The sequence below is a fragment of the Diabrotica virgifera genome, chromosome 7 (assembly GCF_917563875.1).
Source record: "Diabrotica virgifera virgifera chromosome 7, PGI_DIABVI_V3a".
In the NCBI taxonomy this organism is placed as follows: Eukaryota; Metazoa; Arthropoda; class Insecta; order Coleoptera; family Chrysomelidae; genus Diabrotica; species Diabrotica virgifera.
This window is the reverse complement of record NC_065449.1, coordinates 121,201,332-121,225,670: the sequence shown is the minus strand read 5'-3', so window position 1 is coordinate 121,225,670 and position 24,339 is coordinate 121,201,332. Positions and strand designations below refer to the sequence as shown.

The 24,339-nt window shown below is 31.9% G+C and overlaps 1 protein-coding gene across 4 annotated transcripts in view; it reads right to left on the bottom strand.

Moving 5' to 3' along the window:
• The window catches only part of LOC114334919 (gamma-aminobutyric acid receptor subunit beta), a 609,053-nt gene that overhangs the window by 466,651 nt on the left and 118,063 nt on the right, over positions 1-24,339 (bottom strand). For all 4 annotated transcript variants that reach the window (XM_050656321.1, XM_050656322.1, XM_050656320.1 and 1 more), the window contains exon 2: positions 7,228-7,331. In XM_050656321.1, the coding sequence (XP_050512278.1) occupies positions 7,228-7,331 (104 nt within the window). The remainder of the gene's footprint in view (positions 1-7,227; positions 7,332-24,339) is intronic.

The window sequence follows — 24,339 nt, the reverse complement described above, 5'->3', positions numbered from 1 at the left end:
TATTTGATCACGTCTATGAATGTTAAACTATAAAGTCCAAAAGAAGTGTTATGGGCAGTTTTAGATCTAGACGTGTCATAGAAAAAAAAATGTTAAAACTTTTAATTGTAAGAAAAACGTTATTTTTGTAAATTAATTTTTGTAAAAAAAGTTAATTTTTTTAAATATATGCAAAAACTTTGCCAAACTTTTTATGCAGAGTCAAATTTGATTTTTTAATAAAAAATTAAGTAATCGTGTGGGGAAAAAAGTATGCCATTTTAATTGTCTATTTGTCTTATTTGTAAAATTCATATTAGAGTTTCTAAAAAACGTATACAGGGTGAAATTTTTTCTAAGACCCAAACGAACTATTTTTTTAACTCCGGGCCTGATTTTTTTCAAGTTTGAATAAACCAGTTGATTGGGTGGTAACATAAATTAAATATTTGTTGAAAAAAAAATTCATTTTTGTAATAAAAGTAAGTTTTTTTAAATCTATGGTTCACTTTACCAAACTTTTAATTATTCATAGTCAAATTTGATTTTTTTAATAAAAAGTTAAGTAATCGTGTGGGGAAAAAATAAATATGTCATTTTAATTGCCTATTTGTCTCATTTGTAAAATTCGTATGAGAGTTTTCAAAAAGCGTATACAGGGTGAAATTTTTTCTAAGACCAAAACGAACTTATTTTTTAAATCCAGGCCTGTTTTTGTTCTAGTTTGAATAAATCAGTTGATTGGGTGGTAATATAAATTAAATATTTGTTCAAAAAAAATTAATCTTGGTAATAAAAGTTAATTTTGTTAAATCTATGGTTCACTTTACCAAACTTTTAATTCATAGTCAAATTTGATTTTTTTATAAAAAATTAAGCAATCGTGTGCGGTAAAAAATAAATATGCCATTTTAATTGCCTATTTGTCTAATTTGTAAAATTCATATTAGAGTTTTCAAAAAGCGTATATAACTAATTTTTTTAAAGCCGGACCTGATTTTTTTCTAGTTTGAATAAATCAGTTGATTAGGTGGTAATAGCGTAACGATTGACCAAAATAAAAGACACATCGATCTGACTGTTCAAAAATTATGACGAATAAAAATTTCTGTCAAAATGCGAAACTCGCCATGTATATTATGAAACAATGGGAGCAGACACTTTTTAATGGTCATTTGTTATTCCCCATAGGGGCCTCCATCCGAGGTAGGAGTATGTACAGTTCCTCATGACTCACCCTGTATATATAATATATATATATATATATTTTTATTTAAATCCTTTCGATTTTGCTTCCATGGAAACGGAAGGCTTGTTAAAATCCCCGACTCGACTATCTGATCAAAACTATGTTCATAAAACAGCGAAGAGAGGCTGCCATACCTCAGGGGAGTAGTAACACCGAGAACATTTTACAGTGCCGGATTGATTTGTCCAGTTAGATGACAGTAATCTATGAAAAGCACAATAATTGGTTCCCACAAGATCCATTTTATTGTACCTTGAGGTAAAACGCATATATATTATATAAATATATTGTACCTGCATTTTTAAATTAATACATATTTATATCTCTTACCTTCATAAAACAGTCAAAAATATTTTGCTAAAAATGATATTAAGAAATGAGCCAAAGTCATTTTGTCATTCAGGTGAATTATTTGAACTTTAGAAAATTGTATAACGTCAAAGTTATAAACGCAAATGAGAATTTTGACCTTTTGTTATTTCATCCGTTATGCTAAATTAAAACAAAATTTACCAACGCTAAATTATATCCAGATTAAGGTAAATACGTCAGTGATTTAATTCCTGTAGGCGTCCCCTTGAACATTTATTGATTCGGAATTAATTTTACTTTCAAAATGTAGGTATGAAGATGTAAATGTTGTTAGTATATTACGGTAGTGATTCAAATTTTTTACATAATCGTAGTAGTTAATAGGAATAAAATATTCATATTCGGAAAGGTACAGCTGCGGTCACTGAACTTTTTACACCTTTAATTTTAGATTATAATACTGTCAAATCGCAGTGTCGTGCCGATTTGCTAAATATCAAAGTGCAAATCAAAATTTCGCGCATTCAAATACATTCTAGATATCGTACGATGCCTAAAATGCATTTGAATGGCACGCACAAAACAAAATCAATTACCAAACTCGAAGAAGGTTGGTCAGTAAGACAAATTGCCGCAAATTTGAAAGTGAGCCATATGTGCATATCGAAAATCCAACAAAGATGGGACCATTTTCACTCTATAGCACGGTAGGGTGCAAGAGGGTTCAAGGGGGATTTCCACGGAGCAACAAGATAAGTTGTTTTTTCTATTTCGATGGCTTGGGTAAAGACCAATTAGCCAGACAATTTTTTTAGTTAACTATAATAATTTTTTTAATTTAAAACTCATCCTTCATTATTAGTACCTTTTGCAGTGCTTGGAAAGATCTTTAAAATGAGGAGTATTGAATGTCGATTACACTCAAACTAAGCGATATATGCTAGAAAAAAATTGATGATTAATGCATTTTAGGAAAAAATGAGAAGTATATTTAACGTATATAACCCCTTATTCACCACAACTTAAATGCATCGATTTCTTCTATAATACCTTCTATTATAGTGTTATTTATATCATCAAAAAGTTGAACGAGTTTAAAATGAACGGTTTTTGCAAAATATTAAATCAAGTCATTTTTAAATTTTCTTAAATTTCTTCTTTTTTCTCCATGTAACTTGAAAACGATAAGAGATGCAGTAATGATAAACTAAAAAAATATATCTAAAGAAACCCTACATTTTTGTTTGGTAACCTTTTTTCGTGTCTTTTATCATTTTCGAATTATATGAAGAAAAAGGAAGTCTTAAGAATATTTAAAAATGCGCTCTATAATTTGATCTTATTTTTTTCAAAAACCATTCATTTTAAACCCGTCCAACTTTTTGAACATAGGTGTAAAAACACTATAATAAAAGGTATTGTAGAAGAAAAACGATGAATTTAAATTCTGGTGGATGATGGGATAAATATACTTCTCATTTTTTCTTGAAAATATATTAGTCATAATTTTTTTTTGCACCGTACCTCGATTAGTTTGAATGTAATCGACATATAACCATGCTCGTTTTAAAGGCCTTATGAAGCACGACAAAAGGTATTGGTATATTTCACATTATAAATTTCAAATTAAACTTATCTTAAATAAGTTTTTAGATAGGTAAGGAAATGTTCTGCGTGGGCTGTCGGCCATATTGGCCGCCATTTTGAATTTGGAAATGTCAAATTCCGTATTTCTAGTCACCTATCGATGAGCTAACTTTGCATTAAGTTTCATTCGTTTCGGTCAAAATTTGCAAAAGTGGACCTTAAATAACCCTCCTATTTCGGCACCCCTTTGAGATAGTTATTTTAAAAGCTTAGTTTCTCGACAAAATTCTTTTAAACTTACTCATACCGAATGTCATCCAAATCGGTTCAGTAGTTTTTGCTGAGCGGTGGCGACATATGTACGTATATACATACACACGTATATACTTCCGACATATTTTTTTATTTGCTTTTTAGACTTAGGGCGACTCAAAACGTCAAGAGAAAGTGAAATCTGAAATTTTTTTTGCACGATCCTATAACTTTATCTATCATACTACGTATGTCGTACGATAAAGTAAAAACCGGCGACTAGATATGTAAGAGTGTAAACTATTCAATGGCCGCAGCTGTACATAGACCTAAATGTAAAAATTAAATTTTTCTGTAGTAATATTTTTAAGTGATCATTTTGTTTAAATTATTATGGATATATTATACTTAGTTTAGCATTTATACCAAATTATCATGAAAGTATTTTTTGTATGACGTGTAGGTTACCGTAAGTAAAGAATCACAAACCGACATAAAGTTAAATTCGATAACACAATGTTCATGTTTTGAATCTTTAGTTTTATATGAGCTTTTACAGAAGTACAAATTATGTAGCGCCATTTAGCCAAATATAGAGGTAGGTTGTGTAGACCCGTGTGAATCCGAAGATTTAATGTTGCTGCTTTTATTGATATATTAATCTAAACATGCTCAATTTGTGGCTTAGGCCACTGTTCCTCCAAACTTCCTCTGATAGTTCGAAGGTCACAAGAGGACATTGAGACAGAATTTTGGAGTCACAGGCTGAAGAACCATATCCCAAATTCGCCAGACATAGAAGGTATAAAATTAAACAAGTATGAAGGTATATATACACACCGGTATTTAGGTGTCAACAACCTTCCGGTAGGGATTTATGGATGAGTATCACTGAGCCGCAAGCCCTTATTCCTTGCCGTACTGCTCCCCTATATGCCGATTAGACGCCAGTGTATTCCAGTCTAAGCCGCAGATTCATATAGAATTTTAAACTGCTGTTTCGCCTTTTTTTCGTTCACCTGGCCAGGATTTGAACTCACATTCACATTTGATTTCAAAATGAAATCGGATGCAAGTGTAATATTAATTATTATTTCTTGTGATTTTAGCTCTAAAATGTGTAGGTACACATTGCTCGTCGCTAGATAGAAGAATTTTAGTTATACATTAAACCGTTTATCTATAGCATCACAGGTCTGATGAAGTATGTATTTCAATCTAAAAACCTGGGCCTCGATTTTTGACTCTTCGCTTCGTTATCGAACGTATTCGCTTCGTATCTGTTTAGTATATGTAACGAATACGTTCGATAACGAAGCGAAGTGTCAAAAATCGAGGCCCTGGACCTCGATTTTTGACCCTTCGCCTCGTTATCGAACGTATTCGCTATGTATCTGTTTAGTATATAGATAGCGAATGATCGATAACGAAGCGAAGGGTCAAAAATCGAGGTCCTGACTGTTTAATTATGAATTTATTTTATTATGATGTGATAAAACTTGTATCGAATGTTTGATATAGTTCTCAATGCATAACAAAAAGTTCACTAATAATCTAATATTCAAGATAATATTGGAATTAAAAACGGGGATATAAAGAGAAACTAGAACGATGGAAAATAGAGGAAAGTAAGGGAAACGTATTATTAAGTTAGACATAGCTAAAATCAACAGAACAAAGAAGCAAGCAGCACACGTCACAGATATAAAAGTAAAATGGACTACTTAAAATTGTACGGTCATCTATAATAGAGTCAGTCACCAACATAATAAGGATACGCTATTTAAATATGGCAAATTCATTATATGAATACGATTTTGTAACAAAAATCCTTGTATCATAGTACAGTACTGTAAATAACGGTATCAAATATAATTGCGTCTAAAACCAATTTATTTATCAAATTAAATGCCGAAGAGTACGCTTTAATTTCTATTAAATTATTGTCAAAAGTGAGAAATTCTACCCTATTGATGCGCATTACAGTTGTTGCAACGGATCTTGGCACATACATGAAGGTATTTACGAAGTACTTTTTATACTATGTAGGAACCTATTTTACTTTTAGAAACAATTAACGCTAAATTAAGCCGCTTGTTTATAGAAACTACAAAAAGTTGAACAAGTATAAGCGATACGGCATGTTGATACTTACATTATTTACTAATAATTTTGACGTTTATCATTTTCAGTGACATTGGTGCATTTGTTGTGTTTAAAGTGGTTTTTCATGTGACTTAAACTTTGTACATTTCATTGTCATTTTTATTTTCTAACATAATTTTTAGAATGCCTAACTGTGGCTCTCTTATTTGATTGCTTCAGGTAATTATTTATTTTTAAGCTAATGTGAGAAGTACCTAACATTTTGTAATTTTTAATTTTTTATAATTTAACTTTATAAAATACTTCCACCGAGATAATAGCCATTTCCTAATAATTACATTGACAGTACATGCCGACGTACGTTTTACTTGATATCTTGATTTTTAACTTGTTTGCAAATCAATAATTATTACGTTTGTGCAAAGATCCATTGGCACAACTCTACATTTTACTGTATTATTTTTATAATATACATATTATCAATATTTCTAATGTTACATAAGAAGTAGGGACTAATGATGGTTTGTCATGCATTACTGTGTAGCATGATGAGATTTCGTCTAAAAATAATTTTACACTTTTCTGACGTCATTTATCGATTAAAACTTTGACGCAAATAAAATACAAAACGTGATAGAAATTAATTTCTGATAAATACATTGAGGAAAATAATTTTGATCGGGTTAAAGTTAAATAATATGTATTGTTAATACAAAATGGGAAGTTAAAGAATTTGATCTGTCTTAACAATTATCTTTTCCTATACTTATTGCGTTACTTTGCTATTAATAACTTTTATTTTGTATTACATTATCTAATTCTTGTTTAGTAGAATGTATCATATTTTTGTCCGTTATAGTGATTTGAAAATATAGTCTGCCAAATATTAATGTCCCTAATATCGTTTAAGTGTTTTTTATCGAGTATTCCGCAAGGTTGTGTGATCATATAATGAAAGAAGATCTATATTTTATCTGGTTTTGAATATAAATATTATTATTTAAATATGTTTAAAATAAAGTTTGTCCAATTTTCTATATATGAAAAAATTATGACTAGTCATTCATAGACATTTTTCTCAGATATATTAGTTGGAAGTTTATGTTATAAGAACATTTACACAAAATTAATGGAAAAGGGACAAACTGACTTTACTATCACCCTTTTGTCAACCCGGCACTGCATCTAAACAAATCATATCTCGACTGAGCAAAACGCTAGGTGACGATGTAAAATTGCAAAATCGCGGGTGGCTGTGAGAAACCTTAGGTCCAGTGAACGGCGGCTTGATGGAGAATCCGCGAAACGGAGACGGTAAATAGCACCAGAGGAGACGCTGTTGGCGGTCTGAAGCAAAACAGAAATAACGGCCGTTGCCTAGCGACCCTTCCCGAGCATCGATTTGGCCCCACCCTGGCGGCAACGCGGCTTGCGCAAGGGAAGGCGGCCGCCCAGTTTCCACGCGTTCGCGACGACACTGGTAAGATTCGGGAGCGTTGCCAAATCCAAGAAATTTATGAAGATCTCTAAGCTGTGATGTTGCCAAATATAGATAAACTCTAAAGTGGATTATCTCATGGTAAACATATTATTTAGGTATATGTCCCATAATTAGTTACATAGTTTACATAATCGATGATATAAAAATTTCTTGAAATTTAGCTTTTTAAGAAACTGGACGACCGTTCGTGTATAATGAAACAAAAGTTAACAAAAAATCGTTTCCGTGCAGTAACACTCACCTCCGTAATTCGGTCTTACTCTTTTATCGTAACTAACGCTGAAGGAATCCAAAATGGCAGAGACGTTGACGTCCCCCACGTAGCTTCCTCCAGCCCCTGGCGATCTGTAACAAAAGATTATTTATATTAGTATTTATTAATATTAAATATTATATTAAATTATTGGACGAAAAAAGAAGAATGTATTTAATTTATTTAACTCAAAATACATTATATTGCTGCCATAAAATAGAAAAAAAAATGTTTGTTTCGTAAATAAACATTGCTTTTCGCTTATCTTAAAGGTTCAAACTGCCAAGAGACAGGAGGGGAGGCTGTTTGAGATTTAATTTTAACAAGTGAAAAGAAATGTTTATTTGTAAAATAAACATTTTTTTACTTTCTGACAGCAGTACAATGTATTTAGAGTTAAATAAACTACATACATTCTTCTTTTTGCGTCAATTACTTAACTTAATTCAAAAATTACTTTTCGTATTAGTATAAATATTGATTTTAATGTTTATATTACTGAATAGAAAATTAAACATCCTTTCAAATGAACTACTAAACGTCCCCTGTTCGCATTTAAAAAGAATCATCGATTAGGTACCTACGTCATTACGCTCAGATGGATGACGTCACTATTATGAAATAGAGATATGCCAAAAAATTGTAATTTAAAAATAAAAATCGACCAGTTTCGGGATTATTTTCCAAAATTGTCCATTTTAGGGAAAATGAATGTATTCCACAATTTTGCCCCTCTCTGTATAAAATTCAATGTGGCTAAAAGTCTTATATTTGTTTCACAACTAAATACAGTTATCTTAGTTTTGGCACAGTCTATAAAGAGAAAATTTTCCCCCTTGGTTGTTTTTTGAGCACAGCTCTTCACAAATTCTTGAACCTCATCAATATTGGAAGGAAGTCGACCAGGCATCATTTTTCGTCGATAATGTATAATATATATTTTTTCTTATCTAACTGACATCAATCGTAGTAATTGTTTCAGGCAAATTAGCTGCAAGCTCTTGGCAAATAATTTTTGATGGTTTTTCAGTATATTCTCTTCGGCTTTATGTTTAAAGAGCTATTTTCTGACGATCTGGTTCATGATTATGTTATAAGTAGGCTACTTCTAGTCATTGTAAAATTTGCCCCAATAGTAAACCATTTTCGCACTACAAGTTGTTTTATTACCTCCAGAAAACTTCTTTACTTTTTAAAACTTTCACCTTATAACAAATAAAATTTTCAAATAGCAGTAAAGGTTTACCGCGATTACTTTCTATTAAACATGCCATTTTTGTCAAAATTCCAATTATGACTAAAAATAAAATACTATAATTAATTAATTAATTATTATAAGTACCTTCTGTAATTTTATAGTAGATAAATAATTCCCTTTATGCCTTTAATAAAATCTACCTGAAACAACCATTTCAGTTTTGGTGAGGAAAATACCTGTAGGATTAAGACATACCCTTCCAAACGCAGGCAAAAAATAATTTTGGTGAGGAAATCACACCCGCCGCTTATCGGGGCATTCCGAAAAGTTACGTAGCACAATGTATATTTAGTGAATCAGGCCTATGACCTAATAACAATGTTTAAGTATATTTTTATGATTGTTTAATTTGTTGTGCTACAACTATTTTAAGTAGAAATGGGTCTTATCGTGCCTAAAATGATTAGCAAATTTTACCTATACTGGCTCCTAGTCTATAACCAACACATTTTTCTGATCTTGACTTTGAGCTCATTGTATTTTTTTTCGTATCTTCCTAATATTTCCATCAAACCTTGACATAGGGAGTCATACTAGCGTATGTTGCTGTGTTGGAATACGCTATTTGAAAAATGGTTTTTATCGCCAACCATCACTAAAGTCATTCATTATTGTACTTATTTGCCCTCATTTGCGGCAGTAAAGTAACACATTATTGTACTGAAAGAAGAATTCTACTTTACCTGCCGCGATTATTAATCAAATTAACCGAGATTAAATGTAAGTGTTCGATGGCAGTAATCGATTATTTTTTTTTTATTTAAATTTATGTGTCTCGGCAGCAATGGCCATTGACACAAACAATATTGGTTATACAATAATTATATACAATAAGGACTTAAAACTAATTAGTATAACAGTTAATTTCTAAATCTTAAATAACATTAGGTAAAAATTATGAAGAAATAAAAATTGGATATACAATCATTGGATACTATAGAGACGTACAACTAATTATTACAACAATTATTAATTATTAATTATAATGATTAATTATTAATCACTGAATTTTGAATAACAGGTAGAGATTATAAAGACAAAAGATCATATTGTGTTAAATAATTAAAATGTCTTTCAAGAAACTAATTAGGTTATGAAGTTGATCGGACGAGTAAGCTCTCGTTTATGAGAGTATTTAAAATAAGTTCCTTGAAAGCAATAATGATATCGGTTTCTTTATTGTTGATTAGCTGTTGTATGCGTTCTATGCGAGGGTAAAACCCATCGCAATTCCACTGAACTAGCGTGAAAGTAATGGCCTTAGGTGGTCAAGGAAGAGTCTGAGAGATAATCGTTATCATTATTGGTTGATTGAGATGCTGTACTTTCTATTTCTGTGTTGTCTATATTTAACTGTTTTTTAATTTTCTTAGAGACTCTTGTTAATCTATTTTTCGCTGTCCTGTCTTCAAGTAAGGGGTATATTTTTGACATATCGTCAAGGAGTGCCTGGACATTTTGTGTGAACTCCTGTGCTTCGTGCAAGGGGTTATCACTGCCGAATGTATTTTCAAGGAAGGCTAGGAAATTTTCAACAGGAAGGGAAAATGAGTCTGGATTTTCTTGAAAAAGATTTTGGATAGTGTGAATTGCTGAATTAGTTTTCTGTGGATGGAGTGACATATACTTGTCTTCTAAAACTCACAATATGAGTAAATACATCACCGGGGATTTCAGCTTTGAGATATGATACTGGTGACGCGAGTTGTTGTAGACCTAGATCCTTGAGATGTTTTTCTATGATATCGTGTGGGATTGATGGACAAACGCTGGAGATTATAAGCCTTTTAGCTGGGGTTACTAGTCTCCGAACTGGTAGTTCAACTGTATTTATTTTAATTGTTGGATGTTCAGTTATAATTTGATCAACGAGTTCAGAATTTGTGAGGTAGATACAGATTCTGTTATTGGTAACTCTTGAGGCAAAGCAGGTGTTTTTTGGATTAACAATATTACCTATGGCCTTGACATAGTCGAGTAGCAGTAAATTTGGTTCTGCATGAATTAAAATTGCTTCGGTCTTCTTGGGATACTTCGGACGCTGTTTAGTCATAGTAGCAGATGCATATGAACTAGTAAGATTATTGGAAGGATTGGGTCCAAACATGGTGTTGCTAACAGTGAGAGAACATTGATTTAAATTGTTACTCATGTACTCAAAAGTAACTTGAATTTGTTTATATTAACGCTTTGGATGTCTGGAAATACGTGATAACCTTGGATACATCACTGCTATACTGGTGGCCTAACCGTTGGCGTCCGTTGGGACGGGATAGCAACAGTGAAAAACTATTGACAATTTGACACTGAATGTGTTTAAGTTAGAAGATTATTAAGTAAAAAATCTCTTACTGACCAAAGTTACAGCTTGTTCTTGATGATTAACAGGTAACACAATTGTTATTTATTAGTTAGTATTTGAACGAAAACTAATTTAAATAACTAGTATTTACAGTAATAATTACAAATTTCGGCACCAATTTACAGATCGACACATACACGTTCTGACGTTAGTTTGACAGTCAAACGATTATTTATTTGAGTAAACTTAAAATTTATATAATTTAATTATTAAAAATATTGTACAAAATGTACGTTATTATTAATTAAATTTATGTCAAACAGTGAAATTATTTTGCAATTATATTCATACAATATAAATCAAAACTTAACAGATTTAGTAATTAGGTATAGGTAGGTATTCTATTTTTATCGATTAAGCATCGAAACCGGCCATCATGCATCATTACTGTCATACGAAATTTTTATTTCGTCTAAAATTAAAAAAATTAAATTACTGTTATTATATAAAATTATTACTATTCATTGTTTGTATGTTTGTACAATAAAAAGATGAAACAAAATAATATGACTATTTATTTAGATTTTCTACGATTCATCAAGGGAAAAGCAACCGCGGAAAGCTACGTTTCATAAACAATGACGTAACTATTATACTCTGGCCTAAAAGTTATTTACCAGCAATTGTATTGCTGGAATCGAATCTTAGGATCCTATATATTAAAATTATTAGTATGCAAAGTCCGCAGATAGTCTGCTACTTTTTATAAACAAAATGGCGGCCGAAAATCGTGTTTTTTTCAATTTTTGCTCTATAACTCAAAAGATTTTAACTTTACACCAAAAAGACTTGATTAAAAATTCACCGTAATTAAATTCTGCATAGAGACTTGTTTTTCCTGATTTACTTCGACGAAAATTTTCCTCGGAAAATGTGGGTTTTTCTAACAAAATCTTTAGTTTTCAACTAAAATGTTAGGTCAGTAATTATTATTAATCAATAATTAAATATCTTGATGATATAAAAGCTCTTAAGGTATAGATTATATTTTCAGAAGCCGATAGAAATTGAATGAACAGTTTAGCAACAATTAATTTGTTAATTAAAAATTTAGGGTCGCGAAATAGCCACAATAAATATGATGCATAAGAGTAACTATGATTTTTGTATAAAAACGCACTATACCTATCTAATCTACTTTAAAGAATTGAAATTGGACTATTTAAGCGGCCTCAGGAATATTTTGAAATTTTAAACACTTTTTTGTCTTCTAAACAAATAGAATATCTCGGGAAATATCAAAATAAATTAAATTATGATTTGATGGATAGAACGCGGCGTAACGCTTCGTTTAAAATAAAAAACGTTAAATTGTGATAAGTGGTTCCTGAGAAACAACCGGTCAAATTTGACCGGCATGTAAGGTAATACGTAAGGGCATGTACATTAGATGGTAATTTTCGAACCGTCACCTTTTTATTTCGCTCCTATTTCTCCCACAAATTTTCATATTTTTAAAAGACTCATAACATATAATAATAATAAAATAAATAAAGGCACAAAGGCACAAAAACACCATCCTAAAAGTGCAGTAGAAAGAACGACATTACCACGGAATCTAGGAGGAAAGGGACTTATGCATATAGGTGAGCAAGTAGATAAATAAATTGCTAATTTAAGAACTTATTTTCAGATGCAAGCTGAGGCATCTACCTACACTACATCGCGCTATCTGCGCAGTACATGACACAACACCGATCAAACTGAGGGAACCAGAAATGCGCCCACCTCAATAAAGACGAAAAAATGCGCACCTGGATAGGTAAACGTCTGCACGGGCGACATTCCAATGAGGTCAGCCAAGATTATGTCGACAATACAGCGTCGAACTATTGGTTGACATCAGGAAAGATGTTCCCTGAAACGTAGAGTTCATTACTGGCCATTCAGGATCAGGTCATACCAACCAGAAATTCTTCTTCTTCTTAAGGTGCCTATCCGTTCCGGATGTTGGCGACCAGCATGGCTATCCTAACTTTGCTTGCTGCTATTCTGAATAGTCCGGTTGTCGATGTATTAAACCACTTTCTCAGGTTTTGAAGCCAAGATATTCTTCTTCTCCCTGGTCCTCTCTTTCCAAATACCTTGCCTTGAAGAATGAGTTGCAACAAGCCATATCTCTGTTCATTCCTCATAACATGGCCAAGATATTCTAGTTTGCGCTCTTTGATTATGTTAATAATCTCGCATTCCTTGCCTATTCTACGTAGAACCTCAATATTAGTCACACGATCCACCCACGAATTTCTCAAAATGCGCCTGTAACACCACATCTCAAATGCCTCGAGTTTTCTCAAAGAAGCCTCGGAAAGTGTCCAGGCCTCTACTCCGTATAATAACGTAGAAAATACATAGCATCTGATGATAGAGATTTTGGTAGCAAGAGGTAAATCGTGGCTTCTGAAAAGAGACTTCATCATTATGAACGCTGATCTCGCTTTTCCTATGCGTTGTTTTATTTCACTTGAGTGGTCCCACTGGCTGTTTATGTTGGTACCAAGGTATGCGTAGCTGTCGACCCTGTCAATTAGTTGTTGGTTAACCAAAAGCTGTGTATTTAATATTTCGCGCTTACTGACTACCATATACTTTGTTTTTTTCGTATTGAGATCAAGTCCGTATTCTCTACTTATATCTGATATGCGCGACATTATTCTTACCATTATTCAACCAGAAATTACCTGAAATATATCGTCAAAGACCCTCAGGTTTAAATCGACAGATTCCGATATAGATGTCAAGCCCAAGAAACCATCCAACATATTATAGGGGGCTGCCAGGCATTTGCTGCAACTGAATACAAGGAGCGGCATGACGCAGTGGGAAAAATCCTTCATCAGGAGATAGCTATCAAGCTGGGACTTCTCCAAACGGACCATATCCCATATTATCAATACGTCCCTGAGAGTATGCTTGAGGATGGCAACTACAAGCTATACTGGGACCGCACTGTGCCCACAGACCAAACAGTGGCACATAATAGACCCGATCTCGTACTAGTTAATAAATTAACCAGACACACAACGCTGATTGATGTGGCGATACCTAACGACAATAATATACGTATAGTCTGAGCTGATTATCGGAGAATAGGCCATTTTTGGGAAAAGTTATTTACCAGCAATTTGCTACTTTTTTTATAAACAAAATGGCGCCCGAAAATCGTGTTTTTTTCAATTTTTGCTTTATAACTCCAAAGATTTTAACTTTACACCAAAAACACTTAAATAAAAATTCACCGCAATTAAATTCTGCATAGAGACGTGTTTTTTCCGACTTACTTCGATGAAAACTTTCCCCGGAAAAAGTGGGTTTTTCCAACAAAATCTTTAATTTTCAACCAAACTTTTAGATAAGTAATTCTTAATCAATAATTAAATAACTAGGTAATGTAAAAGCCCTTTTCGTATGGATTATAATTCCAGAAGTCGAGGAAATTGAACGAACAGTTTAGCAGCAATTGAATTGTTAATTAAAAATTTACGGTCGCTATAATAATGACAATAATTATGATGTATAATAGTAACTATGATTTTTTCATAAAAGGACACCATACCCATTTAACGTAATTTACAGAATTGAAATTGGACTATTTAAGCGGCCTCAGGAATATTTTAAAATTATAAAGAATTTTTTGGCTTATAAACAAATAGAATATCTCGGGAAATAATAAACTAAATTAAATTATAAAAACGGTACTCGAAATGTAGAGGCAGGATGCTTCTTTTAAAAGAAAAAGCGTTTAATTATGATGAGTAGTTCCTGAGATACAACCGGTCAAAGTTGACCAGAATTTACGGCAAAGATATAAACAAGAGGATCATAATTTTCAAACCATCACCTTTTTGTTTTTGTCGTCTTTCTCCACACCAATTTTCATATCCTTAAAATACTCATAACATATATTATTATAATAAAAACTATCGATAATACGTGTGAAAATTGCCAAAAAATAGCAAAATTCCAATCAAAGTTAGGTTGGAGAAAATGTAACCCTCAAAGTTCCAAATCGGTATACGTTAAAAAAATGCATTTTCTCGGCTTCTCATGGAGCAATTTCCTTCATTCTCTTTTTGTTCCCAAATAATTCGAGTAGAGCCATCGAACTAACGCATTATTAAATGTCAAACTTGCTTTTGTTTTGTTATAATAAATTAATTTATTTATTATAACACAAAATTTTAATTTGTTTAAATAAAAATTGTTTAAATAATTATACAGCTTTCAAATGAGAGTATTTATGTTTTTAACTTTAAAAGGTACACTTGTAGTAAGTTTATCTAAAAAAAGCCTACAACCAGAAAAATGTGTAGTTTTCTGTTCTTATAAATAAATTAATCTATTATAACAAAACAAAAGCAAGTTTGACATTTAATAATGCGTTAGTTCGATGGCTCTACTCGAGTTATTAGGGAACAAAAAAAGAATGAAGGAAGTTGCTCTACGGGAAGCCGAGAAAATGCATTTTTTTAACGTATACCGATTTTGAACTTTGAGGGTTACATTTTCTCCAACCTAATTTTTGATTGGAATTTTGCTATTTTTGGCAATTTTCACACGTAATATCGATAGTTTTTATTATAATAATATATGTTATGAGTATTTTAAAGATATGAAAATTGGCGTGGAGAAAGAGAATAAAAATAAAAAGGTGATGGTTTGAAAATTATGATCCTGTTGAAAATATCTTTGCCGTAAATTCCGGTCAACTTTGACCGATTGTATCTCAGGAACCGTTCATCATAATTAAACTCTTTTTCTTTTAAAAGAAGCGTCCTGCCGCTGTCTTTCGAATACCGTTTTCACAATTTAATTTAGTTTAATAGTTCCCGAGATATTCTATTTGTTTTTAAGCCAAAAAATTGTTTATAATTTTAAAATATTCCTGAGGCCGCTTAAATAGTCCAATTTCAATTCTGTAAAGTACATTAGATGGATATAGTATCTTTTTATGAAAAAATCATAGTTATTCTTATGCATCATAATTATTGTCGTTATTATAGCGACCGTAAATTTTTAATTAACAATTTAATTGTTGCTAAACTGTTCATTCAATTTCCATGGGCTTCTAGAATTGTAATCTATACGAAAGGTGCTTTTACACTGCTAAGTTATTTAAATATTAATTAGCAATTACTTATCTAAAATATTAGTTGAAAATTAAAGATTTTGTTGGAAAACCCGCTTTTTCTGGGGAAAGTTTTCGTCGAACTGAATCGGGAAAAACACGTCTCTGTGCAGAATTTAATTTCAGTCAATTTTTATTTGAGTGTTTTTGGTGTAAAGTTAAAATCTTTGGAGTTATAGAGCAAAAATTGAAAAAAAACACGATTTTCGGGCGCCATTTTGTTTATAAAAAAAGTAGCACACTATCTGCGGACTTTGCATACCTATATTATTAATACATACAATAATAAGATTCGATTCCAGCAATAAAATTGCTGGTAAATAACTTTTCCTTGTATATTGTTAATTAGCCCAGAGTAGTAGTAAATTTAGTGAAAAATCGCCAAGTACAGAGATCTAGAAATTCAAATACGAAGACAATGGAGAATGCAAAGTACCCAAACGATACCTATTATTATGTCTACTACTGGAGTCATTCCGAAAAACCTCCTCGAAAGCATAAAAAGGCTGGGTCTAAATGAACATCTTTACAAGACCATGCAGAAAACTGTACTACTCGCAACGGCCAGATGTGTACGAAAATTTTTGGGAGATACACCTGCATACCACGTCACCTAGGGCTCGATAACACGGAAAGAGTCCCACCAGAGCTCAATCCTTTTGATACCGTAGGTATCTGGGATGATTCAATTTTCCCCTTAGAGGGATTGTGGACCGTATGGCTAAATCTGAAAATAAATAATAATATTAAAGTTCAAAATCGGTATACGTTAAAAAATGCATTTTCTCGGCTTCCCATGGAGCAATTTTATTCGTCTTTTTTTGTTCCCAAGTAACTCCAGTAGAGATATCTAACTAACGCATTATTAAATGTCAAAGTTGTTTTTGTTTTTTTTATAATAAAATAATTTATTCATTTTAAACAAAATTTTTAATAAAAAAAAAGATTGTTTAAATAATTATACAGCTTTCAAATGAGAATATTTGTATTTTAAACGTTAAAAGGTACACTTGTGTTAAGTTTATCTAAAAAAGCCTACAAATTGAAAAAGCATGTAGATTTATGTTCTTATAAATAAATTAATTTATTATAAGAAAACAAAAACAACTTTGACATTTATTAATCCGTTAGTTAGATGGCTCTACTCGAGTTACTCGAACAAAAAATTGAAGAAAATTGCTTCATGGGAAACCGAGAAAATGCATTTTTTTAACGTATACCGATTTTATCTTTGTGATTCCATTTTCTCCAACCTGATTTTTTATTGAAATTTTGGTATTTTTGGTATTTTCCACTCGTAATACCAATAGTTTTTATTATTATAAGTTATGAGTCTTTTAAAGATATGAAAATTTGTGTGAAAAAAGAAGAACAAAATAAATAGGTGATGGTTCGAAATACCATCATATTATTTATATCTTCGCCGTACATGCCGGTCAACTTTGACCGGTTGTATCTCAGGAACCACTAATCGAAACTAAAGGTTGCTTTTAGAAGAAGTGCCGCTCTTTCTAATAGCAAAAAGAAACTCCGCTTCGAAGATGCCGCGTTCTTTCCAGTACCGTTTTCATAATTTGATTTAAGTTAACATTTTTAACATTTGTTTATAAGTCAAAAAATTGTTTATAATTTGAAAATATTCCTGAGGCCGCTTAAATAGTCCAATTTAAATTCTGTAAAGTACATTAATATGTATAGTGCCTTGTTATACAAAAATCATAGCTATTCTTAAGCATCTTAGTTATTGTGGTTATTATGGCGACCCTTAATTTTTAATTAACAACTTAATTGTTGCTAATCTGTTCATTCAATTTCCATCGCCTTCTGGAAATATAATCTATTCCAAAAGAGGTTTTATACCATCTAGCTATTTAATTATTGATAAATAATCACTAACCTAAAATTTTAGTTGAAAATTTAAGATTTTGCTGGCAAAACCCGCATTTTCCGAGGAAAATTTTCGTCGAAATAAATCAGGAAAAACATGTCTCTATGCAGAATTTAATTACGGTGAATTTTTATTTGGGCGTTGTTGGTGTTAAGGTAAAACCTTTGAAGTTATAGAGCAAAAATTGAAAAGAACACGATATTTGGGCGCCATTTTGTTTATAAAAACAGTAGCATACTATCTGCGGACTTTGCGTACCTGTATTATTAATATACAGAATCGTAAGATTCGATTCCAGCAATAAAATTGCTGGTAAATAACTTTTTCCAAAAATGGCCTATTCTCCGATAATCTGCCCAGACTATTAACGTTATTTTTTTGGGTATTATTTTAAGTATTACAAAACATACCTGATCACTATAAAATCCCTGAAAATGATTAATAAGAAATTGTTTAGTAGGTAATTGAAACAAAATCACAGGCACATGTTTAGCCACCTTTTTGAAACCAACTAATAAATAAAGTTGATAGACTCAGATTAAATATAATGTGCATCAATTATTGTTATAAGCATAAAATATGTCGCTTTTGTAGAAATTTATTTATGTCAATTTTTTTTTAACAGAATTGCTAAATTAATTAAAATCACTTAATAAAAAAATTATTTAACTAAATAGAATTGTTAAGTTATTAAAATTGTTTAATCGCTTAAATAAAAATTTAATGTAAGCTCAATATAAATGAACAATATAAAAAAAAATTGGCCTATGCTCAAATTTATTGTTATAATGGGCACTATTTTTTATTTAACTTGAACAAAGTACAGAACAATGAAATAAATGTAATATTAAATTAAATTATTGTATTGTGATGTAAGTATAGTAGTGTATTATTATTAATTGTATATTTTCATGGAAAATAAACGTTATCATTATTATTAAAATTAGTTTGTTATTTAAATAAAAATACAATTAAACTGTTTAAAATATATTGATTTCGTTGAAATCATAAAAATAGAAGTATAACTTCTTACGTGCGTACAAAGTACACACACTCTTTTATCATTAGAAGGATGTATTTAAGTAAGTGTTGATGTTTTTTATGTTTGGCGATAAAAGTTTGTATGCATCACGTCAGTAAAGACTCTTTACCGAACTCGTCTGTTACTCGCCTCGCTCGCTTCGCTCCCTCTGCTCGTAGTATTAGACTCGTTTGATAAAGAGTCACTTTCCTGACCTGATACTTAAATAACTATTATGCGATCCTGTTGTTTTTGAATATGCGCATTTAAATCCGCTATTTTCTCATCGCGATCAGTGTTAGGTATCACCGTAGGTATCGCCATTGTGTGTTTTCAGTGATTTTTCAGTGAAGATCAGTTTCAGAAATTGGGAAATAAAAATTCAGAAGAAGAATTATGGGAGTCATGCAAAGAAACATTTGAAAAAGTATAAGAAGACCATCTAATGGAAAATCAGCGTAGGAATAAGAAACAGCGGATGACAGAAGAGATATTGAATTTAATGGATGCAAGAGGAAAATATAAAAATGCTAATTTGACAGAAGACAAAAAGCTAAACAGTATGATTCGAAGAAAAATAAGACCAGCTAAATCAGAGTGGCATAAACAACAATGTAAAGAAATTGAGAACTACGAGCGTATCTATGACGCATTCAATATGCACAAAAAACTGAAAGAAGTTGCACGACTGAATAAAAAATATAAACCTGCATTAATCGAAGATAAAAACGGAAAAATTATAATCGATATCGAAGGTCAACTAATACGATGGACTGAATATATAAAGGAATTATTCGATGATGAAAGAAGCGAATTAGAAACGCTAAATGACATAAGCGGTCCTCCAATAACTAAGGAAGAAGTGCAATACGCTATAAAGAACTCAAAAAATGGCAAGGCGATCGGACCAGATGGGATTTACGTAGAAACATTAAAGCTTTTAAGTACCGAGGGCATTAAGATACGAAATTATTCAACTTAATCTACGAAAGCGGAAAAATTCCTAGAGATTGGCTTAAATTCTCATTTGTTGTACAACCAAAAAAACACAGAGCCACAAAATGCAGCGACTATCGCACCATCAGCTTAATGAGTCATGTATTGAAAACTTTTCTCAGAGTAATTCGTCAAAGAACATATAGAAAAATTGAGGAAATAATCTCAAGTACTCAATTCGGTTTTCGCTGTTGCCTTGGAACGTCTGATGCACTATTCGCAACCCAAGTTTTAATTCAAAGATGCAGAGATGTAAATCATGACGTTTTCATGTGCGCGATTGATTTTGAAAAGGCCTTTGGTAAAGTTCGCCATGAAAAAATGCTACATATTCTCAAAACTATCGGTCTGGACGGTAGGGACATTAGAATAATCGCAAATTTGTATTGGGGAAAGGCTGCATGTGTTAGGGTTGGGAATCAGTGCTCTGAAGAAGTAAAAATCAAGCGTGGGGTTCGACAAGGCTGTATATTGTCACCAATGTTGTTTAATCTTTACGCTGAAATAATCTTAAATGAAGTGTTGGAAAACGCAAAAGGGGGAATACTCATTAATGGTATGCTTATGAAAAATATCAGATACGCAGATGACACCTTGTTAGTGACAGGATCAATTGAACATCTTCAAGTGTTATTGAACCGAATGGTGGCGTTCTGTGCGATATATGGACTCAAACTCAACGCAAGAAAAACAAAGTTTATGGTTATTAGTAAACAGGCAGCCGTAAATAATAATAACTATAACGTGACAATCGGTAATGACTCAATTGACGAGTAAGTAATCTTGTATATCTGGGTACTCATATTAATGAAAGCTGGAACCCTAGTACAGAAATAAAAAGTAGAATTGCCAAAGCAAGAACAAGTTTTATGAAATTTAAGAAAATCCTGTGCAGTCATGATCTAAATTTGAAACTTCGCATAAGAATGGTTCGATGTTATATATTCCCAGTACTACTTTACGGGGTTGAAGCATGGACCCTGACAGAATCGCTTTTAAAAAACCTAGAAGCATTTGAGATGTGGGTCTACCGCCGTATTCTGAAGATCAGTTGGGTAGAAAGAGTCACAAACGAAAGGGTTTTGCAACGTTTGAATAAAAGTTGCGAAGTAGTGAACACTGTTAAAAGGCGCAAATTGCATTACTTTGGTCATATAATGCGTCACCCAGAAAAATATGACATACTTCACCTTGTCATGCAAGGTAAAATAATGGGAAAAGGAAGTGTGGGCCGCCCTACAACTTCTTGGCTTAAAACCTACGCCAATGGTTTGGGAAAACTAGCACTGAACTATTTAACATGCTGGGCAACATGAGAGCCAACGATCGACAAGCGGTCTCGGCACCTTAAGAAGAAGAAGTGATTTTTCACATGACTGTTTTCTTTATTACTTATCCAATAGTGCTACGATAATGAAATCGATCCTATAACAAAATTTAAACTATTTTATTTAAATAAATAATAATTGTTTATATAACAAACAAAATAATAGAACCAGATCATCCATCCTCCATTATGTAGTACATATTTATTTTTTGCTTAATAATTATGATAGTTGGTAGTTTCAAATAAAGGTATATTCCTTGTTTTATAATATTATTATATTTTATTATATTTAGAATATACAGTGCTAGTCAGAAGTCCCCCCAATAAAAATTCAAACTGCCGCCTATGGTTACTTGTCAAAAAAGTTTACCTTGGCGAAAAACTACTAGAGAACTGAAAAACGTCAACTTTTTTGACAAAAAAAACCTAGGCGGACATAATTTACATTTTTTTAAATTTAATGCGAAACTACAGTCTTATATTTATTTAATTTATTCACCAAAATCAAAATCAACTTAACCTTTAACTACACGCGCTGGCGTATTTTGTATGCCAGATGTAAGAATTCTACTGCAAATATATTTAAAAATTTAATTTTTGACCTTGTTTATCTCTCTAACCTATCATTGGAATGTGCTTTACAATTTGGTTTTAGTTTCGTTATAATCGGCGTTCTGGGAGGATCGTAATTTACTGTTTATTGTTTTTTGTTTCCGGTGGTGTACAATATACGCCACGATTATATTAATATAAGTCGTAATATAAGTACATATTTCAATTGTTTTTTAGTCATTATGGCACAAAATATATTTTTCTTTATAAACAATACTTTTTCTCCTCTAAAAAATCACATTTCAAAAACATTTTTTTAGTAATTTATTTATCATGGAATCCAGTTATTCCATGATTCCAGTTATAAATCCTAATTGGCTTACTGAGAAGGAACTCCAAGTATTCACTGATGCCGAATAATGTTTATAACAAACAACTAAGTGTATTTTTTCAAAAAAAAAAACAAATCCGCTGTTTTTAAGTGTATTATCTTATGGCGTATAAAGTACGCCACGCATGTAGTTATGTTATAACTTGATGCGCGGGTAGTTAAAGGTTAAACCCAAAAAATTTAGTGTGACTGAAGAGGTATTTTGAATACCTTTTAAACGAGGTATCACTCGCCATAAGGTCCCATTTAAAATTATCGGTCACAGTGGCTCTGTAACGTAATCTGTCACTATTAGGTACGTCACCTGTTATGACTAGTTGAGAAGCCTAGGTCCGTTTATTTCCTCCCTCCAAATTTCACTATCATAAGTATAACCGTTCAAAAGATACGAGGAGGGGGACGGACTTTTGACTAGCACTGTATATTTGATAAAATACAAACAGCACATGTATGACTTTGGATATTTTTTGCCATTTTATCTGTAAAGGAACCTTCATCTTCCTTTAAAAAAGTGCTATTTGTTTAAAGTATTGTATATCTGATGTAAGAATATCCCAGTTTCTTAAAGAGATACAAATCTTGAAAATATTCGATAAAATAACCATAATCGATGTGTAAGTATCTGCTTCAACTTTCCACATGACTCCACCTATGTATAACCGGTTTACTTTTCTTTCATAAAGAAATGCCTGAACTCAAAAAACTGAAACAATGTCCTTTTTCCATGCCTGGTGGGTGTCACAGCGCAAAGGCATTAGAATATCGCGCTCGAACGAACACAAAGTATAGACATTAACATAAAAAGTCGTTGCCAATTCTTTGTTTTGAAATCAGAATGGATCTGGTCTTTTAGCTGATGGCGCCGGAACGCTGTTGAGTTGTGACGTTTCGGGAACGGGACTCATTTATCAAGGAGATGGCGGGAGTATAGTAGGGATATAAAGAGCTTTTGGAGACCAGTATCTTACTTCAGAATTTACTGGATGGCGCGTCTTATATTAACAGCTTGTTTAGGATCCTAATTTTTAAAACATGAATGTATAAAAATGCTGGTCTATGCATTTATTTATTTTATTTTAAAACTATATCCTTTAGTTCGAATTGTCCTGAATGTAATCATACCATTCCATTAATTATTCTTGTACATTTTCTTAAATTTGTAAAGACTTTTAAAAAACCAAATCAGCATTTTTAAAACGTTCAATGTCTGGTTTGTCGCTAGTTACCTTTAGGACAAAAAGTTTTTATCCGAATAATATTACAGTATATGAAGGTAAAGATTACCTCCGATTTCGGTAAACCTCCATCGATTTTAATGAAAATTGGTGAACTGTTAGAAGATACCTCAGATACCATTTAGCCTGGGGTGGATGCCACCCCTTCGCGGGGTTGTAAATTATTTTATTAAAAATTATCCCCTAAATTGATAGAAGGACAAATTTGAAGCACAATTTATTATATAAAGTATAAATCAATACTTTTTGATAACACTTTATTAATCTACATTGAGTGTTTAGAATTTATACTAAAATTTGGACTTTATCCCGCGCACTTCACACATTTATTTTATTGTTTGTTTTGTATAGTTTTGGATTTTGGACTTTGTCCAACCGCTTTGATGAGATACTGCTCTTTAACAATCTCTTCTAGAAGTGACATTAATGGATTTATGTCAGCTACACCGTCTATATAAATTGGTGGAGATTTTGGTTCTTTTTGGTCGGTTCTATACTACAATCACAATAAAGATGCACTAGAAATAAATAAACCAAGACACGTCAAACATTATAAGGAGCACTCCCAAATCATGATTTACAATGTATATACATTGTAAATCCCAAATCATGATTTACAAAATTGATACATTGTAAATCATGATTCGGAAGTGCTCCTCGTAACATTCAACCTTTCTTGGTTTGTTTATTTCTAGTGCATCTTTTTTGTGAATTTAGTATAGTTTCCTGTTCATCTTCTTCTTTGGCAAATTTTCAAATATATTTGTTCGTTTTTTATTTCTAACCAGCAGTCGTGCAATTCGGTTTGTTTTGAGTGCTTTTGGATATCGTCGGGACTGCGTATTCTTTTCTTATACGTTAGTGTTTGCCATTATTTTGACGCTTGTGGTAGTTGCGGTGGTAATAATGTTGTTTGCACAATATTTTGGTTTATGTTGGGTT